Raw genomic sequence first — 13,512 nt, 5'->3', positions numbered from 1 at the left:
AGTTACAGCACTTTGTAAGACAGGTAGCAGTACAGATAAAGATCTGCCACAGCCTCAGGGAACAAGAATAACCAAGTTCCTCATAAGTATTCTAATAACAGGTTAGATGCCTCTTTACCTCACCAGATCCATGGTGCAATTTGGTCTTTCAGAATTCATGCAACGGTGCTATTTATCATAGAAAAACTCCACTCCTTAAATACTGCCAAACAAGCAGCACCTAAACATGCTCTCCTATGCATGCAGATCTCACACAGAACTCCTGCTGCTCCTTTTATTGGCACAAGCTTCTGGCAGTGAATCAGCAGGAGACTGACCAGGAGCAGCAGCAGGAGGGGCAAGCACAGGAGCCAAACCAGAGGTAGGTGTTTTTACATGCATCCAGGCTCTCTTTCTCCCTTGCCTGTCTCCGTGCAGATGTGCTGTCCTGGTTCTGTGCAGCTGGTTCTCAGAGCAGCCAGCCTGCCATCCTTCCTGACTGCTGCGCATCAAAGGGCAGGTGTGCCACAGGGGGAGAGGAAAAGGCCTTTGGCCCATGCAAATGGCAAAAAGGAGTAACTGATGGCTTCATTTTCTTCTCCTTGTTTTTTTCCCCCTAAGGATGTCACTGTGGATGCATGGAAGTCTCACCACTGAAAGCATGTACATAAATTAAATAAATCTTATAGCTGCAAAAGCATTTGGGTTTTCCCCATAAGTTAACACAGAGATTCTAACACCTGCTAGTCTGGTGTCTTTCTGTCCCATTTATACTGTATGTGAAAGCTATATGACTCTCTCAAGGGTACACTGATGAATTTCTAGAAGGTTTAAGGTTTGTTTTCATTAATACAAGAAACCTTCAGAAATGGCATTTTTGAATGTATCTTTCAGGCATCTTTCTCTACCTTTTTTTCCTTTTTAAAAGATTTCAGTTATTTCCAGTTTGCCATGGTAAATGTCACTCTTTGGCATTGTTTTGTTGCATAAAAAGACTAGATTATTGTTCAAAGCCCCTATGACTTGGCCATTGAAATTAATGAGACAGCTGTGTGCCAAGCCTTGGAGTTGATTGCTGCATTATGTCTGATTTACAAAGCTTTCATATTCAGTACAGTACAGAGAAATTTGCACACCATAAAAAAGGTAATAATTTAGCTACTGTATAGATTCATCTTTAGTACAAACTGTGACTTATGCTGAACTTTTCCAGTTTTTCCCAAACAATGCAGAAAAAGAGGAATGTGTTTTTTACTTTTGTTTTAACTAAATAAAATAGCAGAAAGCAGTGGAATATTTACCCTGAAACTGTGCTTCCAGAGCACACAGGTAGGAGGATTTCTGTTGTATTGACAGAAAAATTGGAGTGTATCCTACAAAGTGGATAGACCACAATGAGTTTGGATTTCAATATAAAAAATATAATATTACACATTTATATTCTAATAATATATAATGATATATGACTTTTATAGTATATCTATCCATCTATCTATAATATTCCAATTCTGGCTTAATCCAAATGTTGTAGTCACTCAAGGGATATGATAGATTTAATGAAAAATGAAGATAATTGACAACACACTCACTCCCTCCCTCCCTCCTAAAGAAATTCAGAGGAAACAAATAAAAGAAATTTTACCTGTCCTTTCCAAACCCCAAAACCTTAATGATCTTCCCCATGGTGGTTCAGATAAAACACTCTGGGTTTATGACCTGTTCCATCCATGCTAATTACAAAAGCGGCTACAACCAAAACCAGGGCTTAACTACACAGAAAGCACTACAATTTCTGCTCAGACAAGCTTTACTGTGAACACCAGACAATGCCTAAAATCCAGGAAGATTCAGCCTTTTCTCCAAGAAAGACAGATTTTCAATAGAAAAGACCATATGTAGAGAGAAAGGAAGGTACTCATCACAAATTAGCATTAATGTCATATAAACACAGGACCTCAGGTTGGTTCCTTCTCATCCTGGAGCCTTTGACTCATTTGTAATCCATATTAAAAAGGAAAACTGTAGACAATCCTTCCTTTACACAGGTACTTATTCTGTCAGTCCCTGGGGAACAGACCTTGGGCAACCTTCAGGAGACTCTGCTCTTGGGTCCCCTTGTGGAATTCCACACCACTCTCTTCCTAATGAACAAAGAGCAACGTACTCTTCCACCCAGCCCCAAGATGTGGTGCCTCCTCGTGCTGCTCTGCTCCCAGGGAATTGCCTTTTCAGCAGGATTCTCAGCAGCCTCCGCTGCAGGTGTTGACACAAGCCGCTGCAAGCGCCGCAACCCGGAATGCTTCATGAATGTTGTAAGTTGGGTCACCTTCTTTCCTTTCCAACAAACATTCCAACCCGGAATGCTTCATGAATGTTGTAAGTTGGGTCACCTTCTTTCCTTTCCAACAAACATTCCAACCCGGAATGCTTCATGAATGTTGTAAGTTGGGTCACCTTCTTTCCTTTCCAACAAACATTCCAACCCGGAATGCTTCATGAATGTTGTAAGTTGGGTCACCTTCTTTCCTTTCTTTCTAAAGCATCTCTACCACTAGCACTACCACTGACTAACAGTGCCTATCAGGGTGCTAAAGTTCCCTTCAAAGGGTCCCTCCAGCACCACAGACCAAGAGGAAATGTTGATGTTCCTATCCAAACAGTCTGAGCTAGAGAGAATTCCTTTGCAGTGGAAACAAAGGCTGGCTTCTATTCTCAAGGCCTGCCCTTCTGTAACAACCTCTTTGCCTATTACAGTGGAAAGGGTGCTTGTATCCCTTCTTCAAATAACAGATTGTCAAAACAAAAACCTTGCTGTAAATCAAAGATTTCCTCACTGTGGCAGCAGTGTAATAGGTGGTGCTGTGAGTCTGAAATGAGAGATCCACCTTCCATGGCTTGCTTAACCACACTTCGGCAAGAAAGGATTCACTGTGGATCAGATACGGATACAGCTGCATATTTACTGTCTGGAAAGGTACAACCTTGTTGTGGGGAGAGTGGCAGCTTCAGACAAAGTTCATTTGAGAAGCCCATCTGTTGAGCCATGAGGTGCTGAAGGGACCCCCTTGATTTCTAAACTCCTTCTCAAAGACGATTTTGGGTGCAGCTGAATCCTGTCTCAGCCTCTGACTCTCACTGCTGAAGCCTAAGGAATTATAAAAGTGTGATTGAACCATTCTACAGCTTTGTCCTGTAGGACTAACCATGGCAAACCAGATATATTTATATTTTTAAAAAATGATTTATTATAATTAATTATTAGACAAAAATACCCTAATCAGAATTTTTTACTATGCAGAAGAGTAGCTAAAACTACTGGTATAGGGTAATATAGCTCAGTGCATTATATCAAAGCAATCATATAAAAACAATTGTATTAAAGCTAGCAAAAAGAAACAATTATTAAAGTAGAGATTGATGTAACCCTCACCCATACCAACATCTGTGGGCAAAATCTCTTTTGCTCAGCCTCTAGGAGTAACTTTAAGGGGCATCCCAACCCAAAGGAGAAATCTTCATACACACTTCAAGAAGTGTTTATATTAGGAGAACTTAACCATATGAAAGTGGACTGGGCAGTGAAAGTATAAAGTGATTGACTACCAACCTTATGCCTGCAGGTTGGCTTAGCAGTTTATCTTTGCCAGATCTTTGTCTCATTATCAGGATGCTAATTTGGGGTTGATGTGTCAGACCTGTTTTAGCATAATTCAACACCAACAGGAATACATGATGCTCTTTCTCAGCCTACCACTGATAGCTTGCAAAATAGGACATTATTTGAGTGGTTTGACCACATTCCAAGGCAGAATATCATAATACAGATGTGTCACCCTTGCAAAACAGGATAAACTATCTCCCAAAAGGTTAGTCACTCACATTGCCCCATAATAGGGAATCAAATTCCAGATAACTACCATCTAAGCAGGTCTGATGAAGACTTTACCACATCCTGCTACTCTTATAAATCTGTGTAGTGCTTGAGTGCCAAGCAAAATTGCTACAGCAATTACTACCATTTGAGTGATATTAGGCATTAAGTAGAATACACAAACCACTTTACAGAAACCAACCCCAACTACTCTCGCTGCTGTTTGCATCCTCCAGCCTCCATGACTACAGCATGGCAGCTTTTAGGATCATCCACAAAAAAGAGAGACCTGGGGTTTGCTTTCCTGCAGGAATCCCTGTCCCTCCCTACCAGTACAACACAGAGCAGTAGAGAAAGGCTAGCAACATGCTATCACATTTATCTCCCTGGCATGTTCTTGGCTAGCTTCACATTCCTGGGCAGAAGCAGTCTCCAAACAGTTCTTACACCAATATCTTCACTGTAAATGCATGATAACAAACTCTCCTCTGGCTTCCCACAGAGTGAAATTATCAGATATCATGGATTCCCCAGCGAGGAATATGAAGTTCCAACCGAGGATGGATACATTCTTGGTGTTTTCAGAATTCCTTCTGGAAGGAACAGCCACAATACAGGTATGACATATAGGATATAAGGACAGTCTGAGAGCCAACTCTCACATGGATTCCCCATCCTTTGCAAATGCAAAGTTCCATACCTTTCCATCTCAGCAAGGGTACCGAGTCATTCAGCCTAGAATGGGGCCTGAATTCTGTGTATTGGCTAAAACACTCCTGCAAAACCAAATTCTGAACCCCACATTTAAGTACACATTACCTACTACTATTTCAGCTTAAGAAAATCTCTTCTGTTGTAGGGAAGAAGCCTGCAGTCTTGCTACATCATGGTTTTTTATCAGATTCTATTCACTGGATTGCCAACCTGCCCAACAACAGCTTGGGCTTCATCCTTGCAGATGCTGGCTATGATGTCTGGTTGGGAAACAGCCGAGGAGACACCTGGTCTTTAAAACATAAGACCCTTAAGCCCTGCCAGAAAGAGTTCTGGCAGTTCAGGTACTCTTTGGAGAAAGAATTTCTGAAGAAAGCAACTATCAGGGAACTAGCACGATTAGGCAGTTGGTATTAGAATGCACAACCTTTCCCCTTCTGGCTAGATGAAAAAAATTCCCTTCTAAATTATATGAAAATATGACATGTTTTCATGTTTTCAGACAAACTCTTTTCCACAGATGCAGCCACTCCTGGGCATATCAGGGAGGTTATAAGAAGGAATTGGCTGCATGAGCTGAATTGGCTCTTCTGGAATAGGCACACACAGAAGCAAAGCTGGAAGTACTCAGGTCACCTTTGCTGGTTTCTGTGGGAAAAGGCTTCCAAAATTGGGAGGCATCTGTCACCTTGAAGTCTCCCACCAGACACCATGTTCCAAGTGCAGAAAGGATAGGATACTGCTCAGCTCAGCCTAGAAATCTGATCTACCACAACTGATGTTATCTGAGAGAAAAATATTTCTTGTAACCCATGCAGGTGAAAGCCCTGATTAAATTCAGTTCCCCAAGGGCTGCAGCTGTCAGGTGAAGCTGGCACCTCATGCACACAGAGCCCAGGGCACCAGGCAGCCAGGCTGCACAGCTGCACCCTCTGCCCACTTCCCCAGCTCAGGCAAGGATGCAGACACTGTGTGCAACCTCCTCCTCCAGTGGCTCCTGCTCGGTGCAATGAACAAAACTCACAGTCAGTAACAAAACTGACAACACTGTGATAGTCAAATTGTCTGCCAGATTTTTGTGTTTCTCCCCACAGCTTCGATGAGATAGGTAAATATGATATTCCAGCAGAGCTGAACTTCATCATGAATAAAACTGGACAGAAGGATGTTTACTATATTGGTCACTCTGAAGGGTCAGCTGCAGGTAATGTTAGAACAGTCAGTGTTGGTGTTTATGATTTATAGATAAGGTCTGTGAGACTCTGGGGTTTATGTCACAGTGTACCATTGTCCTTTTACCAAAAACAAACTCAAAAACAGAGGAGAATATGGGGGGAAGTGGCATTATTAGAAAATCATTTTCCTTTCTTCCCATATGCACATTCTAAGAGTCTTTTTACAGAATTAATAGTTCAGACAAAATCACCACCTTCTTTGTCTTGAGATAATTATGTCAGCCAATCAAATCCATCAGTGGAGAAATTTAAACACATTCAGAAAACAGGATGGAACAAACCTTTTTTAACTTTAGTGTCTTCCCTTATACTCTTCCTTTATGTTTTCATGCAAGTATGTGCTTAATTACAAGGAAAAGATTTATTCTTAATCTTCAGATAAATTTTGTATTGCTGAATGGCAGCATACACATGTACAGTCTTTTAGAGACTGCAAACTGAGAAACTCTTTATTTTGAATTCAGGGAACTTCAGAGAAAATTTGAATTTCAAAAATCTAATTAATATAACTTTTCAACCAAAACTGGCCCTAACACAAAATTATCAGTTCTGACAAAAGCAATATGAGGACATGCTCTAATGAGCTTGTATCCTTAGAATGAACTTCATCTTCCAAATAAAGGTTTTAAGCAAGAATCAAACATTCTCCTTAGGTCTGCAGCACAGAAATAGAAAACAGCCAATGGGACGCTAACCTAGTCTCATTCCTTTGCTGCCTGCTGCTTTTTTATTTATTTGGTCTGTGGACATCTCTTAATCAATTTGACTTCTTTTTCTGAGCTTGCAGGCTTCATAGCACTTTCTACTTATCCTGATATGCCTCAGAAGATTAAAGCATTCTTTGCTTTGGCACCAGTGACCACCATCACACATTCTACCAGTCCTCTGATAACAGTTGCACTGCTTCCCCAGCCACTGATCAGGGTAAGGAATTTCTCCTTCTAAAGAGAAAGACTTAATTGTCTGCTTTGTCTCTACTGGACTCACTCAACCTGAACTTTTAAGGGGTGCTCAGTTAGAATTGAATTCAGTTTATCAGACTTCAGACTTTCCAAAGAGCTAAACTGCAAGGTTTCACATGGTGTGGCTTTTGCAATTTCTTTAAGGTAACAGGCAAACTTTCACCATTATTTATTTAAGTCAAATATTTCTGAAGAAAACTTTCAAAACCCAGAACAAAAGTAATCTAATATAGTCTACTAAATCTAGCCTTAAGGACTAATAAAAACCACAAGTAAAATATTTCACATCTTAATTTTTTCAGACATGCAGAACATTTATGCTTGTAAAGTATTTACTTTTAAAGTGATAATTTAAACTTAAACACCAGAAGGTGTCAACTTAATAGAATTTTCTGGGAATGTGGAAATCATGCGTGCTATACTTTATGTGAAACCACAGAAGCACATCCTATTTCTGTCCATGCTACACCCATGATGTGACTATAGAGCATTCAGCTCTACACCCTTCCCATTTGTCTCATTTGTCTGATCCCTCTTTACTTAGGAGTGGGACTCACAGTACAGTTTGCACCTGCCAGGAAAAGGTATTAGGGCAAAAAGGGACTTCCTATATTCTGCAGCCATCAGTGCAGCCAACTTCCCTTCTCACTGAGATGAGGACACTAAAATCAGATGGATAGTGACCTCCAGCATTTGTGTCAAGGAGAAGGAGGAACATGTGCTCTGCCCTTGGGAAGAACACTGTAAAGGATAGTGGGATGGCAAGCAGTTTCAGCAATCTTGCCTCTCGTGAAGAGGCAAGGCCATTAAAGGAGAGAGAGTGACTTGAAGAGGGAGTTTACTGCATGAGGTAATCTTGCAACAGCTAAGCAAAGTTTTGCACTTTTCCTGCCCTCAGTTACTACTTGGCTGCAAAGGAGTTCTTCAATACAATGAGCTGATGAAAGGACCTGTAACACAGTTCTGTGCATGTCTGGGGAAAGTTTGTGGCAACATCTTCTGCTACCTGGTCGGGGGCATGATACAAAACATGAACACGGTAAGCACCTCCCAGAAAAGCTTCATACAAATAAATCTGAAGCTTTGAAGGGCAACTGATCTTTTTCTCTTTTTGCACAATTCATGTATTTTCCCTCCTAAACAACAAGACATCTGACTCCTCTGAACATAAGAGATGGTTTCTTTTTGCTTGCTACACATTGAAACATTTCCAGCCAAAACTCATAGCTCTTTCTCCACACTTCTCCCAGCAGAAAGATTGCATTGCTTTACTCTGGCTGCTACCTCTTGTTCTTACAGACCTTTCACATGTCTGTTCTCCAGTCACCTTTCATCTCTCAGACTATTTAACAAGTGTACCCATAAAAAGCTCTCATGCACACAGCTTCATTATGCCCAAGAGAACTGTAGAGAATCTTTCTCTACTGATTATGCACAGCCCTATTTAAAAGCATTATACAAATCATACAAACTGGGAAAACAAAGGCCATACACGCTCCTCAAATTATGTTTTCTCTATGTTGAGAATGTTGAAAAGATTATCCCAAAGATATAAAATCCCATGTACTCATTCCTACTGTAAACTAGTGTATTTGTGAATCTTTCCTCAACCTCCATTTTTATATCTGAAGAATATCCTATAAAAATGGGGTATGTAGCAGTTTGTGCCTCAGGGTCTTCACAGCTTTATTCTGTCACAGCACTGGATCTCTGCCTTCACAACACTTCTGCTTTGTCTGCAGAGTCGAACAGATTCATACACAGGACATTACCCAGCTGGAACATCGGTACAGAACGTTATTCACTGGCAGCAGGTACAACTGTGCTGACACATAAACACCTTAGCATGGCTTTGTATGCAACTGGCAGCCAACAGGGCAATCCAGAGGTGACAGATCTGGAAATCTGCCCATCACATCTTCTCACCTGTCACAGAGGGAGCCCTGTTCCCCATGGCTCAACAGATCATTCCCCAAATTTCCCCTTTGGCACCAGGCTCTGAGATTTCCCCAGGGCACATCACACCTCTCTCGGCTCTAATGGCTTCCAGCCTTCATCCTTATTTATGGAGATGTGTGCAGAAAGCTGCAGAAGTGAATACAAGCACAGTCAAGGCACTTGGCAGGTGGGATAAGTGAGAACTTTACAGTCAGGGATGAACCAGACAAAGAAGGGATTTAGGTTAAAGCTCATCTCCCAGAGGGTTAATTGCAGCCCTGATTACTCCAAAAGCCAGTTTACTGCACAAATGCTTCTGCTGGCACAATGGCAAAATGGGGAACTGCCTCTTCTGCTGGTACCTCATGGCACTTTCAGACCTAAGATTGCTCTGCCTAGGCTCCAAATCAGACCAGGGCAAGATGGCATTGGCTCAGAAACACACCACTCTATGGGAACTGTGAACTTAAGTGAACCCTAAGGGAACTGTGTCACTTAAAGCAGCCCTTAAATACATATGTGCTGCTGCACATCCCCTGCCTAAAATTCCTGGTATCCAGAACAGAAACCAGCATCCAGAGCCAGAAAATAGAGATGAGCTAACAGATTTCTATCATATCCTCAGTTACTTAGAGGTTTAGATTAAAAAAAACACACACACATTATCAGTAGGACAGGTTAACCATTTATTATTTTGATATTCCTTTTAGACAAATCACAGAAGACAAGAGTTTAGTGCTAAAGTAATCACACTCAGCTCCCAATATGCTTGCATGCAGTTCAGAGCCTCTGATATCATTGCCACTACTGTGAGCAGACCAGAGCAGACCAAGCAGGCACAAAAAGTTGAGGATTTTGAGGAGGTATCCCAGGCTAGTGAGAGCCCTGACACGGTCCTGCATCACAAAGTGCTACATAAGCTAACTAAAGAGCCAATTAAATAGGGCAGCAAGGCTCTAATAACTCAACATAACAGGGGTGGTGGCTGAAGATCAGGAGAAAATGTTAGCAAGGGGAAAGGTGGTGAAACCACTTATGCCACAATCCCTCCTCAGTATCCCTGGAATCCTGTCTACTGCCTGAGACTTGAGTTCAATCATATGCAAGAAAACAACTCCTGCACTCTGTCTCTTAACATTTTCATTTTATCTGTCCTTGTTACAATATTAACAGATAAAATATGCAGACCAATTTCAAGCTTATGACTATGGCTGTAAGGAAAACATGAAGAAATACAACCAGGTAAGGCAATTCATTTTTCTGAGAACTCATCCTTGGGTCCTGGCAAAACTAAGAATACAAAAATTCATATATTAGCACCTTGAATGCTACAAAAAAAAGGGAAGTGTGGTCTTAGGTAAAGCTTCATCTGAATCTAATAGTCATAATTGTCAGAGTCTATTCACAAACACGGCATATACAGATTCTTGCAGCCTCCCCTACTGATGCAGGGATGTGTCCAAGAACATATCACTTTACCTGCCATTCCCAGAAGGCCAGGAGTCCAGGTCCTAGACTGGATAAGTACAGAGCTCTTCCACAAAAATCCTCAAAGTCTGCATTTCAGTTAAACACAAAAATGGGGATGAAAAGGGAAAAAAAAAAAGAAGTGGAAATGCATACCTTGGTTTTCAGAGGCTACTTGCTGTAAAAATTAAACTTAAGGGGTGGTTCATTATGGCACAGTGGAGACTTCTGGGGAGAAGTATCCTGTATGGGAAAAAGGAAACAGGCACAATTTGGTGTGTAGGAGCTTTATTTACTGTGTAGTCAACACCTGAAAATGCTCTGCTCCTCTTGCAACATTTATTACTCATCTGATTATTTTTTGAGGTTTGATCGGATCAGTTGACTTGTAGAGTGCTTTGTGAGTCAGGGCAGGTTATTTCATGGGTGGCACATTATTTTGCAAGTGGATAAAGATCCCAAGGACACCTTCCTTCTCAGACACCTTGCATACACACATACAGTCTTTAAATACCTGATGTTTAAACTTTGAAATGGGCAATGTTTTATTCCCAGTATTGTGGAAGGTTAGGAAATGTCCCAAAAAGCAGTCAAGAAGAAAGATAACTGAACTGTCCTTCCATAAGAGTAAGTTTCAAAACATCTCATGCATGGTCCCTCACTGACAAATAACCATCCTGCACTAAGGCTTTTGGTTCAGATCTCAGACAATCTCCATTTTAATCTTCTGTGTTTCTTTAACTTCTGTGATGACAAGCAAGGCAGGGAATGGGCTTAAGGCAATGAGCAGTAAGAGGGTGACCTTCATCCTTATGGCTTTACTGTAGGCAGTGCAGAAGCAAAAGACAAAGAGAGGTGATTGCACAGAAACCTTTCTCAAACACAACTTTGATACAGCAGCATTCACTCAGGTCTCCTCCCTGTCTTACAGACTGCTCCTCCTGAGTACAAGATAGAGGAGATAAAGACACCAACTGCTGTTTGGAGTGGTGGACAGGACAAATTGGCAGATCCAACAGACATAGCAAGGCTTCTTCCTCGGATCACTAATCTCATTTACCATGAGCATTTTCCTACATGGGGACATCTTGATTTCCTCTGGGGCCTTGATGCAGCTGAGAAAATGTATCTGAAAATCATTGAACTTCTAAAAAAATATGCTTAGAGTGCTACAGAAGGATTTAATTCACGCAGTAGAAACTCCAGATATTTCTATTTAGCAGTTGATTATTGGGATAGGTATAGAGGTTTACAAACTACTGACAATTGGTTTGCAATATTTTTACACTGATTCCTTTGGCATTACACTATTTTGGTGATTGCAGAAGAAGCTGAGGTCCATGTGAATGACCACTGAAATTACAAATATATTACATAGAACACTTCAGGGATCCCTTACTTTGGAAGATTTCAGTTTTTTTATGACTGATTTTGCAAAGATGTCATTTTCTGTTTCCTTGTTGATCTGCACTACATATTTCACTTGAGACAAAGGTGATTTCCCCTGAAAACCCAAAATGGGAGGTAATTTCTCTGTTTACTGAACTTTGCTGAAGTTGAATCATCTGTCATCCTGATAGTGTTTCACCTGTCTTCCTCTCCTCACAACACCAACAGCAGCAAGGAAGACCTGAAAGGTTTTCACTTGTAAAACTACCCTGGCATCTAAGCAAACAGGAGTTGGCTATACTGGCCCAAATACAAGAAATCCAACACCATAACATATATGTCAGAGTAAAAGCACTTGACTGTTGGACAGATGCAGATACCATCTTACCCTCACACTAACTAATGGTTTGTTACCCCTCTTACTACAAAGAGCACAACTGTCTTCATGCTCATAACCTGGGAATAGCAGCAAACTGTACAAAAAAGACAACTGCATCCATCTCAATAAATATTACTGCCACCATCAGTAAACAAGTTGAAGTTCTTCCAGGTCCTCATCTCACCATGTCAGTGCTTGCCTATGAGACTATTCCAGGGGGTACAGATCACACCAAAGGGTTCATCATTACAGGGCAAGCCAGGAGAGCTCAGGCACTGTGGGTGTTTCTGGGTGGGGGCATAAGCCCAGATTCCTCAGTCAAGACTTGTGGAAACTGAAACCCATTTGATAATAATCTGGGAGATAGAGAGCAATATAAACAAAACATGTTTGTCTCTCGTAATATAGAAAACACATGCAAAGGCCACCTTCATGCAAACATATGCAAATGACACACCTCCTCTAGCAACCTGTGGTACCACTGGGAACTGAGTTCTCAACTCCTGGGGACATTTGCAGTGGCTTCTCTTGCCCACACCACAACATTTATAAATCCCAGTGTCCTGGCTGTCCCAGGGAACTCACAGCACACCTGGCCCACCCCCATAAAGCAGCAGGGCAGAGCCAGCACTGGCACAGCAAACACTGCACCCCACACAGCACGGGCTCAGCTCTGAAGGGAGGGGGAGTAGGATCCACAACTCCAGCTCATGCAAAGAGGAGGAGAGGGCCTCTGGAGGATCTGGCAGCAAAGCCCTTCAGCTCTGCTCTCATTCACACTTCTGCAGCACCACCCAGCATTCAGACACGGTGCACTGGATGAGCCTGACAGTGACACTCTGCACAAAATGTACAATGGAAGGGACGGAAAAACCAGAATCACAGCACTGAACTCCTTCCATCCTCACCAGTGGTGCCTTCTGCCTGCTGCAGAGTCAGGGCTAACCATGAACTAGAACTGATTCTCCATGAACCAGAGCACATGGCTCTGCCCAGCTGAAGAAAGCAGTGGGGACACACTGCCCTTTCAGGGAGGTGAAGGAAGGTGGATCTAGCAGTTCCTCAAAACCTGGTTGTGTGGACACTGGTCTGAAATTAAGTTTGCTCATCCTGGAAGCAGCCACCAAGGGCTGCCCCAGGACATCAAGTTCAATCTTTTCTAGAGCACCTTCCCATGCTGTAGAAGAAGAACCAGCCAAAGACACACCCTGCTAGAGGTTACAGGGAAACATTTAGGTCGGTGACCAACAGTTCTTGGGAAAGAGCACCATGTGCAGTGTCTTCAATACTGAACACCTAAATCAGGCTAATGTTCAGCCTAATTTCACCTCTGACATAACTGAGTTTTAGAAAAGATTGCCAGTTTTTCTAACAGAAGAAAATTTCCAAGCACCCACCTGATAGGCTCTCAATTTACCAAAGTTTCCTGCAACCAAACTTTATCTTCTTATTGCCATCCATCAGAAATGCAGTCCTGGAATGCACAGGATCTGGACAACAGGAATAGCCGTTCTTTACACTCCCCCTTGGAAAACCTTTAGCTATCCAGACAAAATCCTTGCAGCACTGAAATTGCAG

The 13,512-nt window shown here is 41.9% G+C and overlaps 1 protein-coding gene across 1 annotated transcript; it reads left to right on the top strand.

Annotated features, from left to right (window-relative positions):
• The first annotated feature begins 2,162 nt into the window (after positions 1 to 2,162).
• On the top strand, positions 2,163 to 11,331 carry LOC129122999 (lysosomal acid lipase/cholesteryl ester hydrolase-like). Its single transcript, XM_077183568.1, has 9 exons — positions 2,163 to 2,291; positions 4,353 to 4,467; positions 4,710 to 4,908; positions 5,659 to 5,768; positions 6,587 to 6,723; positions 7,660 to 7,800; positions 8,504 to 8,575; positions 9,873 to 9,941; positions 11,098 to 11,331. Exons 1-9 carry the CDS (start codon positions 2,163 to 2,165, stop codon positions 11,329 to 11,331), a joined length of 1,206 nt encoding a protein of 401 aa, XP_077039683.1.
• Positions 11,332 to 13,512: the final 2,181 nt, after the last annotated feature.

Source organism: Agelaius phoeniceus, chromosome 9 (genome assembly GCF_051311805.1).
Source record: "Agelaius phoeniceus isolate bAgePho1 chromosome 9, bAgePho1.hap1, whole genome shotgun sequence".
Lineage (NCBI taxonomy): Eukaryota > Metazoa > Chordata > Aves > Passeriformes > Icteridae > Agelaius > Agelaius phoeniceus.
This window is presented reverse-complemented; position numbering and strand designations above follow the sequence as displayed.

Excerpts from the sequence above, each read along its gene's own strand:
- LOC129122999 (XM_077183568.1), top strand. The coding sequence starts at position 2,163 with ATGTGGTGCCTCCTCGTGCTGCTCTGCTCCCAGGGAATTGCCTTTTCA. Across the intron at positions 5,769-6,586 it reads CTCTGAAGGGTCAGCTGCAG|GCTTCATAGCACTTTCTACT; the intron begins GTAATGTTAGAA and ends CTGAGCTTGCAG. Across the intron at positions 6,724-7,659 it reads TTCCCCAGCCACTGATCAGG|TTACTACTTGGCTGCAAAGG; the intron begins GTAAGGAATTTC and ends TCCTGCCCTCAG.